Below are 27,208 nucleotides of genomic sequence, written 5' to 3'. Positions count from 1 at the left end.
CTCAATAAAGAGATATATTTTGGGGGAAATTGTAATTATCTATTACAATTTTTACGATTACGATATCGATAATTATCGATTATCGATTATCTTGTTCCTTTATCCCTGGCAGTAGACACATGACTTCTTGGACCACAAGCTGTACCTCAGACAAGCATTCAATTGCTGGAGATCTGTGAAGCACCTCCTACGTGCCAGGTGTGGCGATCGTTTCCCCACATACCAGGTCTCACACCTCGACGGAAGCCAGCAGCCTAAGGCAGCCTGGCCTTGTGTCTCGGAGGTGAGTGCACAAGGCTGGGGACCGGTGTGACAGGACCCTCAGTCGCTCAGGGCCTCAGCCTTCCCTTTGCCTCCCTTCTCTTGGAAGGATCTCATCAAGAATATTCTTAAACCAAATGCTTCTGGAAATTGAAACCAAATGAATTTGGGAGAGAGTCTATTCCTTTGGTGAATCTGCCAAACTAACTTCCATCACCTTAGATTTTAATTGATTTGAGCCTCAGGAAGCGTGTTTTTGTAAAGAGCTTCACTGGAGATGAGGGAGAAGTTGTACTTCCTTGTTTAAAGCTGGCATCTTGCTCCTTCCTTCCCCCAAACCTGCCCCTGCCCTTGGTTAATGGCTTCACTGTCCCCCACCACCCAGGAGAGAAGTCACTCCAGGCTTCTCCCTCTCCCCTGTCTTCCAGCCCCACCTACTCAACAACCTCACCAAACCCAATACAGTGGTGCCTGTATTGTTTCAATTTGTGTTTCTGTAATTCACATTTCGGTCTTTTAATCCATCTCTATGTGCTGTTCGGATGCTGAAACCTGTTCATTCTGTTTCCTTAAGGCCCCTGAGCCTCGCAGCTCACATCTCAAGCTAGGCAAGAGTCCTCAGTCTTCCCTCCTCTTGCTCTCCTCAAACTTCGCTCAGCCAACTTTCTAAAGCACAGGCAGGAGCACTGCCCTCTTCTGCATAAAGTCCTTCAATAACAGCTGGGCCTCCTTAATAAATACGCAAACTTCTCACTCGGCCCTTCGAGGCCTTACAGAATCTGGCTGCAGCTGGCTTTCCTTCTCCCCTGTCCCACCAGTAGCCTGCTCCAGGCGCCCAGGGCCCTGACCTCACCTGCTTGCCTGTCTCCATCCCTTGCCTCACACTCTTTGCACACATCTCTAGTGCCCTCCCTGCTCTGCCTGTTGACCCCTCAAGGCCTGGGATCAAATGCAGCCTTCCCTGAGGTCTGTGCTAGCCCGGGCCTCCGTCTCCCCTGATCTCCCCAGCACTTGCCCAGCGCCCACCCCTTCATGCTGGTGTTTTCCTCCCATGTGCCCCTGTCTGATCTCTCCCACCAGACCGTGAGCTCCCAAAGGGCCTGCTACACATCTGAGTCACTTCTCCCTCCGCCACCCCAGCTCTGCAGACAGGGCAGCCAGGAGGGAGGCTGTGCGGTGGTTCAGTCCAGGAGACCAAGAGCCTCCCTAGGCTGGGAATGGGAAAGCAGAAATAGAGGGATATTCAGAAGCATTCATTGACTAGTTGGCCATGAGGATTAAGGGGGAGGAGAGATTGGAGAACACTCTCACTCCTGGGCTTAACAATTTGCTGGATGGGAATCCAGAAGTAGTTAGGGACAGAGTTTGGTTTAGACATATTTGTGGCTGTGACAATAGAACATGGGACTGCTGAGCAGGCAGACCACTCAGTGTGGAGCCTAGAAGACCTGAGCCGAGATGGAGATTTGGGGTCCTCAGTGTAGAGGTGACACTCGACTCCAGGGCTATGCATGGGATTGCCCAGGAAGGCCGAATGACAGCGAACCCTGAGGAGCCCAGCATGGAAGAGGTGGCTGAGCAAGATTGAGAGAGCTGCCAAGGTTGGGTCAGAGGGTGGCGTCATGAAAACCAAGGGATAAGCATTTCAGTGAGCCAGCGGCCCCCAGAGTCAGATGCTGTGAGAAGCTAAGAACGGAAGCGTGTCCGTCCCAGCCCACCCAGCCCACTGTCCTCCCCTCCTCTCTCCTCAGCGCTTTCCTTTCTCCTCAGGGAGCAGCCATCTTGTCTGCTGAACAGGCAAAGCCACAGCTCCCCCTCTGGGGGCTTCGTGTAGTGAAAGCCAAACAGCTGGCGTTTACCTTCCCAAGACACCATTTCATCTTGATGTCTCCTGGACGCAGCACGAGGGGACACTAACGACATGAGTTCCCCACACACCAAAGTCAGACCCCTGCCCCTAATCCTTCTGGTCACCTCTACTTCTAGTGCCTCCTTTTTTTTCCTCTATATCAATAAAAAGACAAATTTCCAGGGAAGGAAATAAAAACAGACGTTGGCTTTTGAACGGGATGTCACAAGAGGGTAGCCTCCAATTTGTAGAACAGGCACAGTGGTGGGATAGCACCTCAGGGTGGGGACGAGAGTAGGTGGTGATTAAATAAGAGGAAAACACGAGGGGAGCAGCATGCGTTTATTCTCCAGACCATGATGCAGCTTTAACGGGTGCTTTGCAAAGCTTAAGGAAGGCCTCGTCAGGCCTCAGACTCTGAGACGGAGTAATGAAGGACGAGGAGGAGGAGGAGACTCTGGGTGGCGGAGCCGGCCGCCCCCATCTCCTCCACCTTGGAGATATAGGTCCCTTGCATCTGATAAACCAAAGCTCCAGCGTCTCCTCTGTCCCCACGTCTCACCTGCTCAGTCCCGGAGGCCATCTGCCCGGCTCCTGGCTCTGGCCTGCACCTAGGGCTCCCCTGCCCGAGCCTCAATAGACACAGTGACCCTCACAGAGCCACAACGCGACTTCAAGTCCCACTCCTGACTGGCATTGTACATCAGTCCCGGGGAGCCCGAGCCCTGCCTGGGAGACAGCTGGACGTTCAGCCAGCGACACCGGGCCTCGTCACAAGCGAGCACCACAGTGCCCTCAGGGTTGCTGTAGGTGCACGGGCTCCGGGCTGCCCTTTCCTCCGCAGCCATTTCCCAGCTGCCCCCTGGCTCCCTGTCTTCCAGCCCCGGGGCCTGGAAGCCCAAGTGGTCCCGGGTGACAGGGCACACCAGCTGCTCCTGCTCCAAGGCGGGCACCACCTGGCCCTTCAGGTAGGCAGGGCCCGCACAGTAGGTCTGGATGTTGAAGAGCCGGTCGCTGTACTGGTGCAGCCAGCTGAAGAGGTAGGCCAGGTGGCAGTCACACTGCCAGGGGTTGCCATGCAGGGCGAGGTTGAACAGATTGTAGTTGGTGTCGAAGATGCCCTCCGGGAGCGTGGTCAGGAGGTTCCTGGAGAGACTGAGCAGCTCAAGCTTGGACAGGTTCTGGAAGAGGGCTGGGTGCAAGGCCGTCAGGTTGTTGCTGCCCAGGTAGAGGTTGATCAGCTCCTCCAGGCCCCTGAAGACGCCTGCCGGGAGATGGGTGATGGCGTTGTGCGAGAGCGTAAGGGAACTGAGGCTGGACAGGTTGGCGAAGGCTCCCTCGGCGACAGTCTCCAGCTGGTTGTGGGACAGGGACAGGCCCACCAGGGCTGGGGTGTGGGCGAAGAGGCCGGCGGGCAGCACCCGCAGCACATTCCCCTGCAAGTTCAGGAAGGTCAGGCTGCCCAGGGAGGAGAAGACGGAGAGGGGCAGGTGCCCGATGGCGTTACGCTGCAGCCACAGCTTCTCCAGGCGGAAGAGCTGTGAGAACACTTCTGAGGGCAGCTCCGCGATGGAGTTGCCATCCAGGAAGAGTTCCTGCAGGCTGCCCAGTTTGCCAAACACACCCTGGGGCAGGCCGGAGAGCGCGTTGTTGCTCAGCCTCAGGGTCTGCAGGCTGCTGAGGGGGTCGAACAGCTCCTCGGGCAGCTGGACCAGGAGGTTCTGAGCAAGGTTGAGGGTCTTGAGATGTTTCAGAGGCTGGAAGAGCCTCCCAGGCAGGGTCTGGAGCCGGTTGCCCTGCAGCTGGAGGGCCTCCAGGGCGTCCATCTGGTGGAAGAGGTCCTCGGGCAGGTCCTCCAGCACGTTGAAGTTGAGGGTGAACTTGCCCAGCGAGGTCAGGTTGGAGAAGATGTCGGCGCTGAGGTTGGAGAAGGCGCTGCCGGTGATCTCCAGGTCCTGGAGCCTGGGCAGCCCCCCGAAGGCATCCGGCCCAAAGTGGCGGAGGTGGGTGTTGAGGAAGACCACCTTGGTCAGGTTGGGGCTGCCGCCGAAGGCCCTGGTTCCCACCGTGGTGAACGAGGTCTCGACGAAGACGATGTCTGTGGCGTCTGGCGGGATGTCCGGCGGGATGGCGGCCAGCTCCTCGGCGGAGCAGAACACCTCCCGGCTGAAGCAGTCGCACCCCACAGGGCAGGGCTGGGCGAGCCTGGCCGCGAGCAGGAGGCAGGCCCAGCGCAGCCAGGCTCCCGGCAGCATCTCCTAGAACCGAGGGGGAAGAGACAACAGAAGTGGCGCCTCTGTCAAGGGCAGCAGGCATGGTGACCAGCAGATGAGACAGAGAGCCAGAAGATGGGGATTAGCTCTGTCAGGAGGCCACCTGTTTGAGCAGCAGTTTCTGTTTTTAATAGTTGTTTCCATACTACTTCATCATAGCCTCGCAAGGTCAGTGGGACCAGGGTTCTAAGCTTCCGACAGCGAGGATGTCACGAGGCCTGTCCACAGTCACCCTGCAGGTTAGTGGCAGGACCAAGACCCAGGTCTCCTGGACTTTCCGTGTTCTTTCCAGATTGAAGTAAGAGATGGAAATGAGATAAAAAAGCATGGAAAAAAGATGTGAAAGGAGACCACGGGTATTGTGGAATTTTTAAGATAATATGTAAAATATGGACAGAATATTCCTGAGTTGGAAATTTTTAAACCATAACTCTTCCTGAGTTTCCAAATCTCAGCACATTCCAGAGCCTAATTATGAGGAGATCTTACCATCTGTTCTTTGTGTGTCCACTGAGGGTGAGAGGAGCCGCAGGGACGAGACCAGCTCTCATCTTGAAATGAGTCCGCTGGCTCCTCAATACTGCTGCCCAAATGCTCTCCTCCTGCCCCCATGCCACATGGAGCCCAAGGAACTTTCAAACATTGTGTGGGCAGTGTGAGGGTCCCAGATGCGGGGACTCCACAGACCAGAAGGTTTCTGGTTTTTGTTTAAAATAAGGGAAAAGCACCAGATTTTTAGCTGACTAAATATTAATTTTTTAAAACAAGAGCCAGCATCCACCCACAGGCCACAAATTGGTGATGCAGCTGACAAGTGTGTTTTGTTTATCAGTCTTTTTTTTATATATGAACCATTAGCCAACATGTAAAAATTGAGAAATATCACGTTAAAAGTCCAGATTTCAGGATGATTTAGAGGCACTGGACTCATTCCCTCATGACAAGACCAAGGGGGTGTGCACCCCCCAGGTCATTACCTCTCCCACGCACGTCACCATTTCCACGCCTTGTAGTGGTTTGAGTTCCATGAGTTGGAAACCCAGATCCATCACGTTCTAGCTATGTGACCTTGGGCATGTTACTTAATCTGCCTGTGCCTTAATTTCCTTATCTGCAAAATGGGGATAATAATAGTGCCTACCACGTGAGGGTCATTGTGAGGATTAAGTGAGTAAATGTAAATAACACTATGTTAGATCAGTATCTGACATAGAGTGAGCAATTAATAAACTATGCTAACTATTGTTAAAGGTTGCAAGCCACCATCATTACAGAAAAGGTTATCTGAACACCAAAAAAGTAGGAAGAACAAAATGTCCTTTAGATAGAATACATTTGGCTTTACCAAAAAAAAAGAAGAAAAAGAAAGAAAGGAGGAGGCAGGGAGGTAGAGAAAGAGAGAGGAAGGAAGAAAAGACAAAGAAAGAAAGAAGAAAGTGAAGAAGGAAAGAAGGAAGGGAGGGAGGGAGGAAGGAAGGAAGGGAAAAGAAAATCCTCGTGCAACATAATTCTAATTTTTCTCAATTTATCTCGCAGTAAGAACTCGCAACGGGGGTCCATGTTGGGGAATCTTGACCCCTAACACGCTTTGCTGGCTGTCCCTCTGCTGCCCTCTGCTGGCTGCCTCCTCCCTCTCGAGATTCATCTTCAGGCCAAAGGGCTCCAGGCAAACACGGTCCTTACAAAGGCCCCGTCCCCTCCTCCCGTTCAGACATTCATTAACTCTCAGGTTTTCCAGGAATTTGTCTGCCTAATCAATACAGAAGAGACCATTTCTCCCTGAGAAAGTGCACACCTCCCTTGAGGGTCCTCGGACGCAGGCGGAGATGCTGAGTCAGCCGCAGGAGGCGGATTTTACCCCGCGGTAGGGAAGGACTTGAACAGTAACCGCGCCTGCCGGCGCTTAGGACACCAGAGCTCAGGCGCCTGCGTGCCTCCCGAGTCTAGACCCCTAGACCAGCCGGTACAGAGTTCAGCTTTCACCTGAGACTTTATTCTCTTGAGACTGTATGCGTAGAGTGCAGATAAGAAGGGGAGGATTCTGGCTGAAGAAGGATGAGGCGGCCGTTGTTCCTGCACACCTGCCACCCGGCTGCCCCTACGGGTTCTACACAAAACCCCTCGGGATCCTGAAAGAAGCCTACCCTGACCCCAGGAATGAGGCACCTGGGGCACGTTTCTCAGTCTTAGCACCAGCACAGTCCTTCGAAATTGTGGGTTTTCACGACTGTCCTTTCTGTGAGAAGATAGGTGTCCTCGCCTCTCTACACTCAGCGTCCAGCTCAGGGTGGATTCACAGTGGGCTTGGTTAGGGTTTGTGGAGCTGAACCCTCCACGGCTGGGATGAGCAGCTTGGGAGGCAGAGGTGCCCTTCCCTGGAATGGTTCAAGCCCAGAGTGAATGACCACCAGCCATGCCCGGAGAGTGGCCTCAAATCCTCTTCCTCCAGAGAGCAAGGAAATTATTTTTAACATGCCATAGTGTTAGCAACGTGCCAGTCCCCTTCCTTGCTAAGCCCTTTGGTCCTTGGTTCTCAAAGGCAGTTTCCAGAAAAAAATCCACTAAAATGCACATGAGGCCCTAGAGACCATCTGGCCAGCCTCCCCGTAGAGTGAGCCAAGGCCCACCAGGTGTCCACAGCGGGGCCTGGGTTAGAACCCAGACCTCTCGATTTCCTGATCCGTCCTGCGGGAAAAGCTGGGACCAAAGTGAGAAGTGCACGGTGACAGGAAAGGCAAAGGCTCGTGAGGAAAACAGTCCTCACCTACTGGGCCAACCTGAGAAGGCGTCCTCTCTTCCCCTCAGCCTGTGCCTCTAACTGCGAATCCACTGCCATTTGGAAATAACAAGCTTCAGAAGTTCCCAAAAAAGAAAGTAAGTCAAGAATTCAGGACTTGAATCAAAACTATGGCATGGGTGGCACAGAAAAGCAAGGGTAGACAAATTGGCTGAGGCTCAGGTGGATGGGGGAGGTGGGGGGACCCTCTCTGATGTGGGAGGCTGAACCGAGGGGGCTGTTCCCACCTGCCAGTTCTCAAGGCTCTTGCACATACATCTTGATCCTCAGAGCAAATCTACAAGTGCAAAGAACACAGGAACCGAGGCTCCCAAAGCTACTGCGACTGGTCCAAGGGCACGCAGCTAGGAAGTGAAGGGCCAGATTAGTCCCGATGGCCTGAGCTCTCAGCAAGGTGCTTGACATGACACCACAAGGCTTCTGCACCTCAGCAGCAGAATGGGGGGGGAGGGGATGGGGGCAGGCCCCCTCATCACACTTGCAGGACCCAGGGGAAACATGTACAAGTGGAACTCACTCAATGTCTGTCCCCTTCCTTGCCCACCTGATTCTCTCTGATACTGTGAGTAGAGACCCCACCCACAGCTGCCCCCTGGGCACCCCACATGCCTAAGGACGTGCACTTCTGTGACATGGTCAGCCTAGGGAAGATGGACCTGGGGAGAATCCACACAAGCCCCGGGTCCTGGGTACCTGAAGCATGGTTTAAAGTGGGGCACACCTCTGGATGGGCGTGTCCCTGTGGTCTTGCAAACTTCTCACCCCTTGGGGGTGTCATGGTGGGATGAGGTCCAGAACAGGGCCCCGAAAGTTCAGGGGAAAACCTCTCTTGCCCAGTCTATTGGGGCAGGAAAAAGCCAGGGATGATACCCACAGTGAGAGTGTGGCTGCTGAGAATTTCCAGTTGATCCACTCCCAGCCCAAGACTCATTCTCTCTTCCTCTAGAATGGCTAAGAGTTTGTGCTCTGGAGCCAGACAATCTGGGTTCAAATCCTGTCTCCATCCCTTATTCTGTGTGGCTTTGGCTGAATTACTTAACCTCTCTGTACTTCAATTTCCTCAACTTCAAAACAGTGAGCTTAGATACTACCTTCCTCATGGGGTTGTTCTGAGGACAGAATGAGAAAATGTGTGGAAAGCTCCAAGCCCAGAGCCTGGCACACAATGGGCACTCAGCAACATTAGCCATCCTGGTTATTCTGAGCTCAAGCCAGCCCCGGCTCTGTTCTGAAGTAGTCACAGAGGTTAGCTATGGAAAAACCGTTGAGATCATCCAGCCGCCCCACTTAGGGACCAGCGAGATGCCTCTCTACAGCACTTTTTCTGGTTCTTTCCTCCCAGCCAAGGGGAACATGTAATTGCTTTGTCCCTGGTTTAGTGGAGCACAGATTCTGATGGCTCTGGCCAGGACGCCCTGGACTTGCGCCCCTTCTCCATCCTGCCCTTAAGAGCAGGTTGCTGGGAGGCTCTGGAGATGGGAAGTGCCCCTGCCTAGGCACTGTGGAGGCTGGCACCAGAGGGGACAGTGGGGCAGCACCCGGAAGATTCCTGCCTCTTGTCTGGGAAACAGCTTCTGCATTTGTGAAGAGACCAGCACATGCCCACGAAAATATTCCATGCTTTCAGCAAGCCAAGGAAGTCTGGCTTTTTTTTTTCTTTTTTGGTTGACCAGTTGCAAATGGACTCTTTCCTCTTCTCAAATTGCTTTTGGGTTGGTGCATTTCTATGTGTGCCTAAAGCCAGTCTGTCATCCACCACAGAGCCAACCCTCACTATTTCCTGAGGGTGACCAGAACCCAGAGTCGTGGCCCCAGACCCCAGGGGACTGCTGTTTATAAGGCAGGGCTGCCTGCATCAGCATCTGCCTCACCACCAGGACCAGATTCTGCCCTCCAGGCTCCAGCACATCTGGGAGCAAGAAGAGGCGCTTCTGAGGCTCATACAGAGACCCCGACTGCCTCATCTCGGTCCCTGGGAAAGACCTGCTGCTCCCTGGACCGGTCTCCCTTCCTCTCAACCCAGGAAAACGAGCCAAGTGCCGAGGCAGCCAGGCCTGGGTGGGGCTCCTGCCTCTGCCCCTCCCTGGTCAGCCCTACCCCAGTGCTGCCCAGGGTGTCCCAGGCAGTGAAGTAACCCCTCAGAGTCCCGGGGTCTGCGTTGGTAAATTAAGAACAATTACGGTAATAATAATAATACCTAAATTACAGCATTGTTAGGGTTATAGTGGCAATGAAGCGAGATAATTGGCACCGGGTTTCTGATACTGTGATATAATAAGAAATATACGTTTTCTCTTCATCCTGGTCCCTGGCACAGAGCTCCTAAAACCCTTGGAATTCCTGAGTGACAAGAGTGAGAGGAGTGTCTTCTGTTGTTCATAATAAGCCCCTTTCAACCCACACCTGAGTTTATGTCAATGAAGTGACTCTTGATGGGTCCCTAATAGCTTCAGGATAGAGGCTGGTTGCTGAGGACCCAACCCTGCAATTGGGCAGTTGGAACTTTCAGCCCTACCCCTACCGCCTCCTCCAGGGAGAAGAGAGGGAGATGGGGTTGAGTTAATCACCAAGGACCAATGATTTAATCAATTGTGCGTATGCAATGGAACCTCCATAAAAACTCTAAACGAAGCTGTTTGGAGAGCTTCTGGGTTGGTGAGTGAATCCCTGTGCTGGGAGGGTGGCGCACCCCAAACTCCACAGGAGCAGAAGTCCTGTGCTTAGGACCCTTCCAGACTTTGCTCTATGTGTACCTCTTCATCTGGCTCTTCGTTGGTATTCTTTTTAATATCCTTTATAATAAACCAATAATAGTAAGTAAAATGTTTCCTTGAGTTCTGTGAGCGGTTATAACAAATTATCGAACCTAAGGAGGGGGTTCTGGGAACCTCCCTTTTATAGCCAAGTCACACAGATGTATGGGTAACTGAGGAACCCACTACAGTCATGCGTCACTTGACAGGGACTCGTTCTGAGAAATGCATCATTAGGTGGTTTTGTGGTTGCATGAACATCATAGAGTGTACTTACACAAACCTAGATGGTATAGCCTACTATACACCTAGGCTGTATAGTACTAATCTTATGGGACCACCATCGTATATGCCGTCTGTCATTAACCAAAATGTCATTATGTGGTGCATGACTGTACTTGCAATTGGCTTTGAAGTTGGCGGGGGGCAGTCTTGTTAGACTGAGCCCTTAACCTATGGGGTCTACACTAACTCCACGTAGGTAGTATCAGAATTAAATTGACTTACAGGACACCCAGTTGGTGTCTGCAGAGAATTGGAGAATTGCTTAGTGGAAAAACTCACACATTTGGTGTCATCAGTGTTGTGAGTAGAGAAAAATCACAGTAACAGGGGTATAGCAAAAAACAGAAACTACCTAAATGTCCAACATGAGGGATCAGTTAAATGAATTATGCTACACAGATGTAATGGAAACGTTCTCTGCTGCCTTTAAAATTATATTGTAAATATATATATTTATTGACAAGATATTTGCAATATCTTAAATGAAATATATCAAGAGTCCCAAAATGCTAAGTTTCCATTTTTAAGGTACATTTGTGCATATAAAACATAATAGAAGATTAGACACAAAATATTTGCAGTGGTTATCTCAGACAAATGGGACCGTGGGTGATTTTAATTTTTTCCTTTTGCTTAATCATGTATTTTCCATACTTTTAAAATAATAAACAGGTATCACTTTTGTAATAAGATTGAAAGTAGTTATAAAAATTGAGATAATTATGTAAAACACACAGCACAGTTACAAGTACAGAATAGAGGCTTGCTGATTTCTTTCCTTCCTTGCAATTACGTTGCAAAAGCTCAAGAGAGCTTGCCTATCAGCTGTCACAGCATTCTGGAAGATGGCTAACATTCTGAAATAAGAGGAGGTTGTGAACTGGGCACTGTCCTTTCTTCAAACGCTCCCCTCAGGGCCCCACCTCTAACCTTCACATACACACTCCCTTCCACTTTAGACTGCCCCTGTCTACCTTTTCCTGTTGCTACCTGTCCCCATTCTACCTCCTCTCCTGGGCCAGCACAAGTCACACTTCCCTGAGGAAGTCTTCTTTGACTGCCCCTCCTTTGGATCCCGCAGGTCACCATGTCCTCTGTTGAACACTTCGGTCCTTCTGCTCTGTATTCTAATCGGTTGCGCCCACCTGACTGTGAGCCCCTGGGGCCAGGGTCCCGCAGCCCGCAGCATCTCTGCACCTGGCTGTGCACCCCAGCACCACAGTAGGAGCTAGGCACAGAGAAGTTGCCAGGGCCCTGTGTGCTGAATTGAACTGAATAGGCTTGTGGCTCTCGTGACCCTGTATCTCAGGCCTCACTTTTCATCCTGCTTAGTGGAGCGGGGAAGCACTTGGGCTCTGCAGGCGCTGCGACCTCGGTTCAAATTCTGACACCACTATCTACTAGCCGTGTGGGCTTAGGGGCAGGTCACTCCATCTCCCTAAGCCTCAATTTCCCCATCCATGATTATAATCCTATCCCTTAGGGTTAAAATTAGTACTCAGTTGGAGATAAATATGCTAAATTAGATAGTAAGTATAAAGCACTTAACACAGTGCCTGGCAAATAGTAAGTGTTCAAGAAAAGATAGCTACATACATGTTTTATTCCTAGAGCATCTATATACTGTATCTTCTAAACCAGGACACTTTTGGGGATGAAAAGGGGAGCTATTAATAATTATGCCAGGATGACAGGCATAAACCCGGGCAGGACCAGGCAAACTTGGACATATGGTGACCCTGTTTATCCCCACCATCCACTCTGAGCTCCCTGGCACAGGGACCAGGTCACCTTCATCTCAGAACCTTTCTACTGCAACCTGCCTCTGCCTCAGCCCACACTACCCTGGCTGAGAACCTCAGGGGCTTCTCCCTCCCAGGGTAGGGCAACACGGGGACTGCAGCCTGCCTGGAGTGGGGCCATGCTCTGAAGCCTGGAAGGAGCAGCCAGCCCCTCTCCTGGCCCCTAGCTGGGGCCCCAGGCCAGATTCCTCCCACATCCCCACAGACCCAGGATCCCTGTAGTGACCCCAAGAGACCTACCGTGAGGGGCTGAGCAGACAGGGACCGACTGTCCTGTCTCTTCCTCGGGAGCAGGAGGGTGTCTGGTGTGGTCTGTGGTCAGTGTGAACCCAGAAGCCCCAGGGCTGATCAAAGTTCCAGGCAGTGGTTCCTCCCCTCACGTGACCTGAGTGTTCCCGGAATGTCACCAAGGTCACAGGATGGGAGGAGAGAATCTGGGGCAAGGCCTCTGAAAATTACAAAATGACTCTGAACTGTTCCCATGGACAGATCCCCAGTGGGGCCAAAATCCAGCTAAGGTCACGGTCTTGGCACCTTTAGGACCCCAAGGGCATCCATCAGGTCCTAGAAAGTTCCTAGTAGGCTGTTCCTGGGGTGAAGACTGGGACCAGGGGTCCACGCTCCCACCCTCTCCCTATGAAAGGCCAGGCTGGTTCCCAGGAGCTGGACCTTAGCTGGGCAGCCACCCATAGGCCCCTGCTTGGCTCTCAAGGCCAGGAGAAATTCTGGAAGGGTGTGGGCTTATTATTTTGTTTTACTTGTTTGTTTATTTAGTGAACTAACTTTCTGAACCCTTTCTGAGTTAAAAGGGGGAAAAGATACAGGGAGGTGAGTTTGGGCCCAATATAGAGAGGAACGCTGTCCCCCCAGGGCCATCCCCAGATAAAAGAAGCTGCTGTGGGAGGTGGTGATTTTCCTGTCTCTGAGGATGTTTGACGAGGGGCTGCAGAATGTGCATGGTGTGTGTGTGTGTGTGTGTAGGTGAGTGTGTATGTTTTCAGGGATACAAGGTGGAAGGATGACCTAGATAAGCCATCTAAGACCATTTTCAACGCCCAGAGTCTACCATTCAAAGTCTGATGGCTTTTAAACTCGTTGCATGGTGTTAATATTTATCTCATGCTTTTTCAAGTCCAAACTAATAATTCTTTTGCATATGAGCAGACTTCATCAGCCAAATTGCAGAGGTCTGATAGAGTGTAGTGAAGAAGAATTTTTCAATGGAAACATATGACAAATCCACCCTTTGGCAGAGAAGAGTGGGATCATGTAAGAGGGGAGAAAGGCTATGAACAACATGCTCCCGGCCCCACCCTCAGGAGCACCCAGGCTGGCAGGGGCAGGATGGCAGATTCGAGGACTGGCTGGTGGGGAGGTGGCGTACCTCTGCAGGAGACTCAACCAGGCTGGGGGAACAGCCCCATCTGCCCTGTGCTCTGAACAGGTTCTTAAGGCACCAACACTCACCTCCAGAAAGAGATCTTGTCTGTCAGTCAATGTCACGGTGCACAAGAGAAATTTGGCATTCAACAGATCCGGGTTTGAATCCTGGCTCTTCGACTTGCTAGCAAATTATTTCATCTATACAAGACTCTGCATTCTCATCTGCGGCATGGGTGTGACAGAGTGCCTGGGGAGGTACGTATGTGTGTGTGTGTTCCTGCATACAGATGTAAAATCACACTGCAGATATTTGCAGCTGGAAGGACCCTGGGCTTATGTGTGCACGTGTGGAGGGGAGGTTCGCATTAAAAACTCCAGGGATCTTCTGGGAGATGGGATGAAGACTCCAACTCCTTTCCCCATTATCCAAAATTCCAGCAACTGTCTGAGTGGACAGGGTCAGTGAGTAGGGAGGGACAACAAGGCCCCGCCCCAGTCATTGAAGCTGGAGTCCAGCTGTGATATAGTGAACACACTATTGACCAATGTCCAGGGCCAGCCTCCTGGGAAGGGCTTACACCTGGCAGAAGGGACCTAAGAGCTAAAAGAGCCCACAAAAATATGGTTTGAAGCCCCTTTACTGGGCATAGCAGTGGGATAAAGGGACAGTAGAGGAAATCACCCCTCTCTTAAGCACTGGACCTGCGCCAGCAGCCGTGGCAGCTCCTGGACCCTGGAGACCTGAAAGAGCCCTGGGGACACCTGGACACCTGGAGGGTGTCACCTTCACTCAGATGGCATCTTCTGAGAGCCTGTGACTCACTGAGCCTGGTGCTAACCAGTAATAGGAGTCCAGAGGTGTGCAGGATGGCCCTACCCACCTAAGCCTGTGTGTATGTGTGTGTGTGTGCGTGCCTGTGCGTGCACGTGCACGTTAAATGAATGCCAAGTGAACTTCATAGTGACATAGAAGAAACCCCAGCCTGGGAGTCCAGAGGCCTGGCTGTAGTGCAAGCTCAGCCACTAGCTCACTAGGAGACTCTGGGAAATTCATTTCCTGTCTCCATCTCACTTTCTTCATGTAAAAACTGGGTTGAACCTATTCTTAAGGCCCCTTCCAGCCACAATGGCCTATAGACATCATCTGTTATTTCATTTTTGGTCCCCACTCACTCTCCAAAGTCCTTTTCCCAGCCTGGAATCTTTACTCTGTGAGGGATTGTCCGTGTCAACCTTGCACGCATGTGACAAGAGTCGAATCAACAGGTGTGAGATCCCCTAGCTAAGACGTCCAGAGAGAGCACATACGTCCTGTGTATACCATTTATTGTTGATTCTGTACACCAAATTTGTTATAAGCAGCATCCAGCAAAGACGGGCCCCCAACCCTGCCCACCAGGGCTCACACTCTATAAAACCCCAGGGGCCTAGAAGTTTCTAAATGCATCACCAAGCACCTGGGACTATTTGCAATGATTCTCTAAGCGAGGCAAACGTGATCTACTTTTGCAGGCAGCATGAAGGCAATGGGTTGGTGAGAACAATCCTTCCTTAGGTGAAGGAGGAAGCTTGGACTGGAAGGAGTTTGGCCTGGAGGAGTGTCTGCCCACCCTCTCTGAACCACAGCGATGGCTTCCTCCCCAAGACCACCAGCGCAACAACCCAGATTCAGTTCTGACTGTGGGATCCGTGGGCTGAATTCTTTGAGTGGTTTATAGCTAAAGCCTAGGATACAGCCAATGTCTGTTTACCAACTCTAGTTATCTAGTTAGCTCTAGCTGTCTGCTCTCCATAAGCTTCCTGAGTTTGGAAATAGATTCCTAAAACTGCATTACACTATCTGAAAGGTTGTGGAAATTGTGTTGTTGCCCGTGAAGAGTTCTGAGAAATATGTTGTGCCTTTAAATTCTAAAGGGGAGGAACAATATATACACTGCCCAACAATTTCCATGAGGGGCCAGTTTTTCTTTAAGGGATGGGTGAGTTTAATTTTTTCCTGTATATATAAAGCTTTCGACTCACACAGTACCAAGTGGGGTTCCACTGGCTGAGAGGAACAATAAGAGTGACTCCCATTTTCTTTGGTTTAGTGATGAAAGCCCAAGACAGGCCATGAAAGTCTTCAGTCTTCACAAGTCTGAAGAGAGAAGGAAAACCCACAGCCTGAATACATCGAGCATTGAATAACATTGCAGAAGAACAAGAGGTTCTAGACTCTGTCACAAGGGTATGATGGTAGTGTTCATGCCCAGCGCATTGTGAGGGTTAAAAAGAAAAGGCCTGTGAAGCGCTTTAAAGGTACCTATGCACAGTGAGCATTTTTGGAAGACAGTGGTTCTAATTGGCTTTTATTATCTTTCTTCCAACATTGACCCTCCACACCATATGGAGGCTGCTGGGACTGGCAAGGTGACCTACAGGTCAGGGAGCAAACGGGAAAGGTAAAGTGAACTCTGTGCCCTACCTCAACTTTTTGGGGGCCAAGTGGTTCACTCCACCCCTGAGAAGTGAGCAAATGCATCGTCCAGTTGGAAAGTAAATTCCACCCAACTTTTCTGGCAGCTCCCTGACCGGACAATATGGTTCCGAGAGGCCAAAAGGCCTGCCCAGGAGGAGAAGGCCCGAAGGCTCCATCCAATCCACTCTGACGGGAGGAAAAAACGGGCAAGCTCAGAAGGGTCCACCAACCCACCTGGGTGCTCCTGCTGGCGTCATCTGAGGACAGCTGCCCTCAGGCCAGCCTTTGGCCTGGGGACATGTTGATATTCTGGGCCGGAGAGGAAGCTACTCCAGTGTCACGGCCAATGCCGGAAATACCCATGGGTTCTAGGTTCACATTGGCAGGGCACTCTGGATGAAGAGGACTCCCTCCTCACTTCTCTGCCATCTGTGGCCCACTTGTGCCCTTGCACAATGAGACGTTGGGGCTGACTCATAAGAAGCACCTTGAGGAATGCAGTGCCAAACCATGCTTCCTGTCTGGAGGAAAGCAGGCCAAGCTTCCCCTTTTGGCCCCAGGATCAATATGGCAGGCCACCATCAGTGGTACAATGCTCATGCCCCAAGCCCTGGGCTTACTTCCTTTTGGGCCCTCTCAAGCCTTGGTACATGTCCACCAGTTGCTAAAAATATTTGGAAAACATTTGGAGACCCAGATTTACCCTAGAAAGATGACGTCTTTTGCCTCTGACAGGCCCCATCTCTCCTAGACTCCTGGGACAGAGAGGGAAAAGCTACAAAGTGCACTAATTCTCACACGTCACTTCCTGGACGCTTTTTGTTGGGGACCTGTCACCATCATGCTGCTAAGGCCCCAGGGAATTTCTTATTTGTCTTGTGGGGCAGAGGGAACTAGTAGGAGCCAGTCAGGATTGATGGTGGATTTCCAAATCCTTATAGCATTGGCTACAGCTCTTTCCTGGGCAGACATGGACACCTACAATTCTCCGTTTCACTACTTTTACTTCTAAAGTGGTAGGCCAGTTGTCCAGAGAAAGATGCATTTCCATGAGCATAATTTTTTATCTGTGTGAATATGTGTGTTGGGCAGCAAGGGCAGGTATTTGTGTGAATGTAACTCAAGGAGAATAACCCTGGACCAAACTACTCAACTCTTACAACCAGACCACAGGCAGGAGGAGCTCCAGAGAGCCCCTGACCCAGTGTGACCTACCATGTACCCTGATGTTGCCTGCTGTACGTGAGAATTCTGCAGTTCAGTTTCTAGCTGACTGTAGTGTTGATGGAGAATTTTACCACGACATTAGAGGGATTGCTGGGTTCCATTACACTTGGCTGTTCAATTAAAGGATCTCATCTCTGAGCTATTTAACTTCCCCCAAATGGAGAGTGAAAATTAAAAACAGATATAGGCATATCATGCCCATAAAAGGCCCAGGCAGAGGGATCTCCAATGAGCAGCAGACAGCATGTCAGCAGGGAAGAGTGTGTGGTTGCATTGGCCTCTGTAGTCGAGATCATTCTGACCTGGCCAGTCTGGGTGCCTCAGGGTCTGGGAATTTAGTAAAATCTCCTGTCCAGGCCTGAGTGTACCCACATCTTCTCCTCCAGCCCTGGCAGCTGGGACTTTGTAAGGGCTAGCTTGGGGGGTCACTGGGGGGGCCCGCCCTGGCTCACGGGGAGCCAGTTCCCAGGTAAGTCCATGCCATTTCCACAAGCCCCAGTCTTCTCCAATAACAGCCCATGATGGAGGATACTAGTGATGTCCTTCTCTTGATCTGGATGCTGATCACATGGGTGTGCACAGTTTGTGAAAATCCATCGCACTCTACATTACCATGCTCCCACTTTTCTGTATGTATGTTATACTTCAATAAAAAGTTAAAAGAGAAAAATCCTAGGGGTGAACACAAGGACCCCCAAGTACCAGGCTCCTTTCTCCACCGAGTACCAATAAGCTGATCTTAATGTCTTTAGGGGTCAGAAATTCAACACTATTCTATTCCTTAAAGGACTAAAATTTTCAAAGCAAAGTTTGCAGTTGGGAAATCACATTCTGTAAAAGGCTGAATGTGTTGCACTGGGGCCTTTCTTCCTTTTCCAGATGAAAAGCACAAGAGAGACAGGGAGGATGGCTCTGTCTCCAGGAACTGAGTGGCATCGTTCTTCCTTCTCTCTTTCATAGCAACCTGAAAGCCGGGCACTTGGCAGTTCTTAAGAAACCAGCTAAATGGGTTGAAGCCTTCTTTGAGGAGAGAACTCCCCCTGCCTTCAGGAGTGGAAAATCGAGAGAGACTTTTCATTTGAGGGGACAGGGTAGAGCCACGCCACAAACGAGAGGAGCAAAAGAAGAGAAATCAGCTTACATAATACTCGGGAGATGGGCGGTCCCAGCGGAGAATTATTGCCACAAAGTGCGCAGGCGTGTAATAATTGAGTCTACAGAGGCCAGCAGGGGTGCGGGCCCAGGGAAGGCTATTCCTGGAGGAGAGATGGTGAGACTTTGGAGGAGGAGCTTTCCTGAAGGAAGCCCAGGGATGTGAATTGGAAACCCCACAGGGTTTTTGCCATGGCCAGTTGAACATCCCTGGCGGTAAGAAGGTCCTGCAAGAGCTGGTTCTCCCGTTGAAACAGGAGAACCAGGCAGGTCAGCAAAGGGTAGCGGCACCTTTCTCTTGGGGACTAGAGACAGGGAGCAGGGGATGGCTCTGTGGACCCAGAGGTGTAGGCGGAATGACAAAAGTCCCCGATCCTCCGGTGGTCCCACTATTCCCCAGCCCTGCCTCCAGCCTGCCTCTTTAACACTCATTAGGTGCCTTCATCTGCATCAGGACTGCATGGCTCTTCTTCTTGCAGCAGCAACAGCAGATGCAGGCAGCCAGGGAGCAGGCCAGGGCAATGATGCCAATGACAATGGCAGCAATGGCCAGCCCGCTCTGGGCCTGGGTCATGCCCAACGTGCTGTGGGCATTGGTGGTCACGATGGTGTTCAGATCGGTATAGTCCACGGGGCTGATGAACTCAGTGGTGGAGGAGATAGAGGTGGTGTCAGGGTAGCTGGACGTGTCTGGGTACCGTGGCGTTTCTGGCTTGCTGGGCACATCGGTGATCTCTGGCACCTGGACACTAGGGAAAGCAGCATTGATGTTGATGATGATGAGGGACTGGCCTCGGACATTGGCTGGGCTGAAACACACTGGGAGGGTGTCTATCCTCAACCTGGGCTTGTTGAGCAGGAGCCAGTTGTGGAGCGGAAGGATGTCTGAGTCACACCTCCAGGGGTTGTCATAGAGCTGCAGCTCACACAGGTTCCCCAGGTGGTCAAAGATGCCCATGGGCAGGTTCTCCAGCTGGTTGTTCTGCAGCTGGATGGTCATGAGGCCGTTGACGTTGGCGAAGATATTCCCTGGGAGCTGTCTGAGGCGGTTGTTCTGCAGGGAGATGTTCTGCAGGTTGGCCAACATGCGGAAGACATGCCCGTCCAGCTCCTGCAGTGCGTTGGTGTGGAGGGACAGCTCCCGCAGCTCCGTCAGCCCGTTGAAGGCGCCCGGGGAGATGAAGCTGATCTGGTTGCGGCTGAGGACCAAGACCTGCAACTGGTGGAGGCTGCTGAAGACGTTGTCGGGTAGAGAAGTGATGTGGTTGTCATAGAGCCAGAGCTCGCGCAGGTTGTACATGGGCCCAAAGATCCCCGGAGAGAGCTCCTTCAGGGAATTCCCAAAGAGTGTGAGACGGTTGAGCTGGGGCAGCTGCGTGAAGATGCCGAGGGGCAGCTGGGAGATGTGGTTGTTGGACAGATAGAGTTTCTGGAGGTTACGGTTGTTGTGGAAGAGGCCAGGGGAGAGCATACCAATCTGGTTCTGCTGCAGGGCCAGCTCCTGGAGGTTGCCAAGCCCATCAAAGGTGCCCATAGGGATGTCCGAGAGCCTGTTCTCATATAGCCGGAGGACCTGGAGGTTGCCCAGGTGCTGGAAGACCCTGGGTGAGAGGTGGGTGAGGCTGTTCTTGCCCAGATTGAGCTTGGTGAGGCCCACCAGGTGGTCGAAGACGCCGTCGGGGATGTACTCCAAGTGGTTGCCGTGCAGCTGCAGCTCCTTGAGGTTGCTGAACTGGGAGAAGTGCGCTGGCTGGATCTGTACCAGCTGGTTGCTGGACAGAAGGAGCGACTCGAGGTTATCCAGGCCCTGGAAGAGGCCGATAGGCAGAACTTGAAGCTTGTTGTTGGCAAGGCTGAGGTACCGCAGCGAGCCCAGGTTGCGGAAGGCACCAGGCATGATGTGGGACAGCTCATTCTTCTCAATCCGCAGAGCAATGAGGGCCGAGATATTGAGGAATGGGGACTCACTGAGTTCGGTGATGTGCGTGTTGAGGATCTGCAGGCTCATGGCGTTCCAGGGCAGGGGGGTGGGCACTGCCACAATGCGCGCCCCGGTGCACTCCACCTGGGAGGCCCTGGAGCAGGTGCACTCACTAGGGCAGCCATAGTAGGCCAAGCCTGCACCCCAGGCTTGGAAGCCCACCAGCAAAAGGAGATAATGTTTCAATGGCATGGCCTCTGCAAGGGGAGAGAGCACACATGAGTCAGAGTCATCTCAGCAACACTGCAGCTGTTTTTAAGCCAACGTTAACCTTTGGTGCCAAACACTGTCTTGCCTTTGAACCCCATCACCACATACGCCACTTATGCACCCTATGGTCTGGTCGGCAAGCCTCTTCGTCGTGACCCAGGCCTTCCTACTTCCATGCCTTTGCCCAAGCACTTCCCCCTCACCTGGAGTGCTCTTCGTCCTCATCCAAATCTTCCCCATACTTCCAAGTCTAGCTCAAATGCAGTCGCCTCTAGGAAGCTTTCCCAGATTCCATGAGTCAGCATTGGTTACCGTCCCAATGGGGGGGTCTTCCCAACCCCCATTGTGGCCATGCCACAGCTGGCCCCGTATGGCATTCACTGTATTCCCATCTGTTTCCTTCACTAGTTAACAAGCTTTCCAAGGGCATTAAGGACTTGAATAAGTATGTAGAACGGTGGAGAAAAGAAAGAATAACTTGGCCAATGGAGTCTAGAGGCAAAGGAATGGGGCCAGATTAAGCTATGGACACATCTAAAAGGACGAACTCGTCTAGACAAATGTCAGGTCCAGAAGATGAGAGCAGAAAATGAACAACCTCGACAGGGGGCACAGAGAAAGTGACTCAACATCCCCGCCAGGAGAAAGACTTAGGGCTTTTTATTGATGGTAACAAAGGAAGGAGACTGTCCACAAAAGCTAATGTGATCTTAGACTGCATTAATAGAAACATTAAGTGTGGAACAAAGGAGGTGATGGTCTTACTCTACACTGCCCTGATCAGGCCACACCTGTAGTGCTGTGCTCAGTTCCACCCTGAACTTCAAGAAGGCCAATGACAAACTTGTCTCTTGAAGGCCTTCTGGAGAAGAAGAGGATAGTGAGGGGACCCAGAAACCACAACATCTGAGTATCCATTGAAGGAACTAGGGATGAGTAGATGGAAGGAGAGAAGATGCGAGGAGCCTATAAGCACTTTCCTAGTAGACACGAAGGGCTGCCCTGGGATAAAGAAAACAGTGTGGCTCCAGAAGTCAAAACTAGTGTGCAGAAGCTATGGGGTAGCAGATTTCAGTTCACCACCAAAGAGAGCTTGTCCAAATCAGAATGGACAACCCCACAGAGGCAGTAAGCTCCCTGTCACTGGGAGTGTTCAAGCCGAGGCTGAGCAACTGCTTGGTAAGGAAGCTGGAGAGAAGATTCCTACAACTGGTAGGGTACTGAACTAGATAAAAGCTGTCCATCCCCAAGACTTTAGGATTCTAAGGCTGAGTCCTAGAGCAAGGATATGAGCTCCATCTACCAGGACAACCGTGCCTGTGCTCCCAGGGGTCTGTGCAGACAGGTGTGGGTCTTTGCCCGTTGGTATGAGTGTGAGAGATTTACCCTCTGGACTGACTTACAAAAGGTGAAGCTCTGATTGTTCTTGGTGATGTCCTCGCTAGTACTTCTTTCTTTCTTTATTTGAGGAAGATCATCCCTGAGCTAACATCTGTTGCCAATCCTCCTCTTTTTTGCTGAGGAAGACTGGCCCTGGGCTAACATCTGTGCCCATGTGCCTCTACTTTATATGGGACGCCACCACAGCATGGCTTGATAAGCGGTGCCTTAGTCCGCACCCAGGATCTGAACCTGCGAACCCCGGGGCCGCTGAAGCAGAGCGTGTGAACTTAACCGCAATGCCACAGGGCCGGCCCTAGTACTTCTTTATTTTTAGTGTCTACTCCTATGACCAGCATGCTTCAACATGGCGTTGTAGCCCAAGTATCAGAGACTAACTTAAGTGCCCATAACCTGGCAAGCCCGGGGCCGTCTCTGTTGAGTTTCCCCATCTGCAAATGAGGACGTGGGACAAGGTACCCTTTGAGGACCCATCTCAGTCCTTCACTGGGTCTGCACTCCCCAGCTGGGGAGGGGGCATCCAGCCAGCCCCAGGAAGGGCCCAGGGCCAGGGGACGGTGCCTCATGGCTTGGGAGCAGGAGAGAAAAGATAATTCCCTTATGGGAACAGAGCCACTGTTGTTTAAAATGGACCACACTCTGCTTGACAAATATTGCAAGAATTTGCAGATTTTCCTTTTTATAAATCCTCATGTCTGCAGAGCCCACCCCAGTACCACATGTTTCCTGTTTTCCAGCACTTGTTCCTGTCACAGCTGGCACCAACCACTCTGCAGGCGCTCCAAAGAGCCCACCTCAAGCCCAGCTGCAGAGCCTCAGGGGAGGGAGGGCCACAGAAGCAGGGCTGGAGAGCCAGCCGGGCCCTTGGATTTTCAGCAAGTGCTGCTGGCACACGGCTGCCCGAGGCCCTCAGGAGCCCTGCACACAGCCGCCTAATAGCCCACGCTGCCCAGTGCTGCTTGGCAGCCACGACAAATGCCAGTTAAAGACCCACAACGCTGCCCTAATTACACCCTCCTCCCCAGGTGGCCAAACAAGTCCTCAGTCACTGCAGCCACTCCATCCAGCCCCTGTCCTGGGAGGGGGCGCAGCCTGGCGTGTGTCGCTGGTCTGCGAATTCAGTGAGCCGAACAGACAGAAGGACAGACAGACAGTTCACCTGGACACTTCAACATGGTCCCTCCCCAGGAGTAGAAGCACTTGGACCAGGCGCTCCAGCTGTGGGTCTCTTTAGCAAGAACTGCCTATGACTCATAAGTGAACACATAATTAGCCTGGAAGCCCTGGGCTTTGTTGGTTGGTGGGTTGGGACTTTTTTGGTTTAATACTATCATTCACATTCCCTAAACACGAGGTACCCTGGGAGGAGACGCCTTCTTATTTCAATGCCACGGAGCAAAGCTTCTGGAAAGAGCCTGGGAGACAGATGTCCTACTCTGGTCTTGACGCTAAGTTGGAGTGTAAGTTTAAGTAAATTCTCCAGGCCTCAGTTTCCTCCCCCATAAAGACTTCCAAGGTCCCTTGGCAGCTCTGATATCTTCTGACCAGAGACAGAAAGGAGATTTGGCCTGAAGCCCCTCCATTCTCTTCATCCTCCCTTCCCTATAGGTCATGCTGAACTGCCAGCAGTGTCATCTGGCCCAGCCCCACCTTCATGCCGAGGCTTGAGGAACTCATACCCATCTTCTCAGGCCCACCTTGTTTCAAAAGTTTTCCACACAGGGCAATCCCACCTAATTGGCGCATCTTCACATAGCCAATAGCCGTTTCATGGGATCCAGGAGCTGAGAGGGGCCTTAGGAGCCCTCTAAGGACCAGAGTTCTGCCCCCTCCCACTGGACCTGGGGAAACTGAGGCCCAGAAAGGAGATCTCCCTCCCTGGCCTGTGCCCTCTCTCCACAGAGATCTCCCTAAACATGGCCCCATCTGAAGTGAGATGTTGCCCAGTCCAGCTGAGGGAGACGCCAGGTTCGGAATTGTTGGGAGGGTGTTTCCCCCACAGTCAGTGTTGGCCTCAGTCAAGCTGCTCACCACTAGTGCTCGGTCCACTGGATCGGTAGCCACTGTCTGATTGACAAGCTCAGAGCATCCAGATCTCCCCAGCTCACTAAACAGGGAGTAACCACGCCCTCCCCCAGATCAGTCCATAAAAATCACCTGGAAGTGCCTGGGAAGCTTACTTAATAGAAGTGACCTCATAGCATTGCAGCCACGAAGATTAAATGAGTTCATATAGGGAAAGCATGCAGACTCATTCTCGGTACAAAATGAGCACCCCATAAATGTTACTTACAATTACTGTTCATTCTGCTGTTGAGTAAAATCAGGCTTTCTGGAGGTCTACCCACAGAGATCTTGATCCCTAGGTCTGGGTGGGGCCCAGGACCCTGCATGTTTAACAGATTCCCCAAGTGACTCTGATGCAGGTGTCCACAGCCCACATTCAGAAGCAGCACTTGAGGCCTAGACTGGCTGGGACACCCCGCTCCTGACCTGCGTTATTTACTGCCAAGAACAGAGAGATCAGGGAGGCTGAAGGTCAGGCCACAGTCCTGGTCCAGCTCCCTCTATCAACACTTCCTCAGTGGCCCTTTCTGGATCCTTGTCGGAAATCTGGGGTTTGTGCTAAATTGAACCCAGTGATAGAGGCTGCTTCCAGAAGCAGCACTTAGAGCCCAGGGCATTAGAGGTGCGAGGGCCTTTTGAGACTATCTGATCAAACCATTTGGTCATTTTGTAGATGGGAAAACTAAGGGGCCCAGAGGGAGGAGGGGACTTGCTCCAGATCACACAGTCAGTTGAAGATTCCTGACACCCAGAACAGGGCTCTACCTTACTGTGGAGCTTGGTGAACCCCTGAACCTTATCAGGAGGCTTCAGGACTTGTCGCGCAGTACTTGGAAGTGGGGGAGAGATAGCTTTGCTCCTTGCATCCTAAAATGATCTCAGGCTCATATACAATCCACCCTTTGCTGCCCAGCATTATTAGCTATGGTCGAGGGCCTCTCCCAACTCCCAGGCTGCATGGTTTGAGGGATGTTCTTCCTTAAGACTGCTTTGATGCTCATGTTTTCTCAGTTTCACCTGAGTGGCCTGGAAGAGTGGAGGGAAGGAACAGAAGGGGTCACCAGAAGGGGTTGATCCCGTAATCTCAACACAGAGCCCCATTCAAGGCTCTACCCCAAACACGAAGCATCCTGGAGCCCCAAGGGAAGACCAGACACAACCTCATCCCCCACCTGGCTCAACTGTGGACCCATCTCTCATGGTCCTTCAAAGCCAAAATATCGTTCTTTTGTTTAAAAAAGAAAATAAGCAAGAAAAAGCAAGTTCTTTCCAGCCCCAGGGTTAGGGGAGGCAGGGCTTCCTGCAGAGGCCAGAGCAGGGCTGTAATTAGCTTGCAAAAACCACAGGAGATACTGACAAACTTGCCAGCAGAGAAGGGAGAAGCTGGCACATGGGACTTTTATGAAAGAAGCCATGGCTAGAGCCCCCTTCCCAGGGTAACACCTGGGGGCTGAAATTAGATGGAAATGGATCAGCCTCTCATCAAAGCATCTTGGAAGCAGTTTCTAAATCCTGTGTCTCAAAAGCCCAGGGAGACAGTGAATCCAGAAGCTGCAGCCGATCTTTAGTGGTCAGGATTTAGGGAAGCAAATTGCCATGTGTAAATCACAGCCTCCGGAGTGTTCGCTGGCAGGACCAAGCTGGGACAGCTTGTCTCCCATTTCTCCTTGTTTCTCCACATCTGTATCGACTCCCACCCACGCCCCAGCATGCCTCCATTTACTGAGCAAGCCCAGGTACTGTCCCCCAGCCCTGGGAGTGCCTTCTGTGCCCTGACTTTCTGCAGGGTCTGTTTAGAACTCTTCCCCTGGCCCCGACCTCTCTCACATGCTTGTCTCATCACGGCAGAGCCCGCCCGGCTGACTCAAGACCACAGGCAAATGGGACTGTCTGGCCCTGAATGCACCCCAGATGTGCAGTTGATGCAGAGTGGAAGAAGTGACAGCCATCAGAGAATTTCCAAATTATGGAGACCGTGGCACCAACACATCTGGGAGCCACCTGAGAAACGGTGACATAATCCCAGATAATCCTAAAGGAGATGCTGGAGTGCGACAGACAGGCATCTAGCACCTTCTGTCTGAATGACATGTCATCCAAGAGAGAGTCACAGCCTGCCCTGAGGGAACACATTTGGCTCGAGAAGTAGACTGGCTCTCTCACACTTTGGCCTGGGTGGGACATTCTAGAAAAGATCTGGTTTTCCACAGCTGGTGCCTTGGCCCCACTCCTGCCTCTGCATTTGGGCGGAGATGCTGGTAAAGGTACAACAGTCACAATTTTAAATGCACGTGCTGCTCATCACATATTCATCTCCAGCCTTGACTCTCCCTGCTCAAAGCCGGCAGCTTCGGCCATGCCCCGACACCTCTGGCTGGTAAGAGAGGAAAGCTGCCAGAATGGGTCGCCTAAGCCACGCACAGACTTAGAACCAGGAATAATTCTGAGTCCACAGCTGGATTCCAAATTGGAAATCCGAACCAGGCACCAGCCCATCTGCTGCAGTCGCTTTTGTAGCAACTATAAGTCTATGAAAAGAGAACAGAGCTGTCGCCCGGGAAGCCCCCATTGGTCCTGGACAGACCCAAATGCAGGGCCACTGGTGGCCACCACAGTAAGGGCAGGGGAAGAGGCTGTGGGTTCCAATAACCTAGTCTTAAAAAGAGAAACTCCTCCCCCAATGGAGCCAGTATCCAGAAAGAGGTAAACTTGATGGGCAACCGGTGTGATACTGTAATCAACTTTCAATGCATCTTGCCCGTCCAAAACATCTTCTCAGCACCCTAGCTTGACATCAAAGGACCGGAAAGGTAAGTGGAGCAGCAGGCTGGTCAGGGATCCGCAGAGGGGGCTGGTGGCCCCAGGCTCGCTGGGCAGTGGGAGGACGGGCTCAGCCCCTCCAACGCAGGCTCCACTTGGCCGTTCTGCGCACAGCCCCCGGCACCCTGCCAGCCCTGCCCCAGGGAGCAGGGTCAACAGAAAAAGGGGAGGGAGGCTGGCCAGGTTCTTCCAGGCGGGTCGGAGGGAGGAGGAGGCAGGAGGCCAGCGTGCCTACTTACCAGCAGCTCGGCGCCCGCCCGCCCGCTGTCGACCAGAGGGAGCCCGAGAGGAGGACGCTCAAGGCTGCAGCATGAGTGGGGCTCGCCGTGCGCGCCCCGTATTTAAACGCTTCCTGGCGTGAGTCACCGCAGGGGGCAGTGTCGGCGCGGTGGCGGGGAGGGGCGACGCGCCCGGACAGACGGCACAACGGACGGACGGAGGCACAACCTGCCTGCTCAAGGGGAAGGGGTGCGGAACGGGTGTTCTTCT

General features: G+C 52.1%; 2 protein-coding genes across 2 annotated transcripts; both read right to left on the bottom strand.

The window, feature by feature from the left end:
• Positions 1-2,450: 2,450 nt before the first annotated feature.
• Positions 2,451-12,368, bottom strand: CPN2 (carboxypeptidase N subunit 2). Its single transcript, XM_004424561.2, has 2 exons — positions 12,261-12,368; positions 2,451-4,368 (listed from the first exon to the last, which is right to left on the bottom strand). Exon 2 carries the CDS (start codon positions 4,363-4,365, stop codon positions 2,722-2,724), a length of 1,644 nt encoding a protein of 547 aa, XP_004424618.1. The 5' UTR covers positions 4,366-4,368; positions 12,261-12,368; the 3' UTR covers positions 2,451-2,721.
• A 6,252-nt stretch (positions 12,369-18,620) lies between these two features.
• LRRC15 (leucine rich repeat containing 15) lies at positions 18,621-26,974 on the bottom strand. The gene is made up of 2 exons (XM_004424560.3): positions 26,959-26,974; positions 18,621-20,418 (listed from the first exon to the last, which is right to left on the bottom strand). The coding sequence occupies exon 2, from the start codon at positions 20,411-20,413 to the stop codon at positions 18,662-18,664; it is 1,752 nt and encodes a 583-aa protein (XP_004424617.1). The 5' UTR covers positions 20,414-20,418; positions 26,959-26,974; the 3' UTR covers positions 18,621-18,661.
• Between the last annotated feature and the right edge of the window lie 234 nt (positions 26,975-27,208).

This window comes from Ceratotherium simum, chromosome 15, assembly GCF_057802395.1.
Source record: "Ceratotherium simum simum isolate JZ-2026a chromosome 15, ASM5780239v1, whole genome shotgun sequence".
Classification (NCBI taxonomy): Eukaryota; Metazoa; Chordata; class Mammalia; order Perissodactyla; family Rhinocerotidae; genus Ceratotherium; species Ceratotherium simum.
This window is presented reverse-complemented; position numbering and strand designations above follow the sequence as displayed.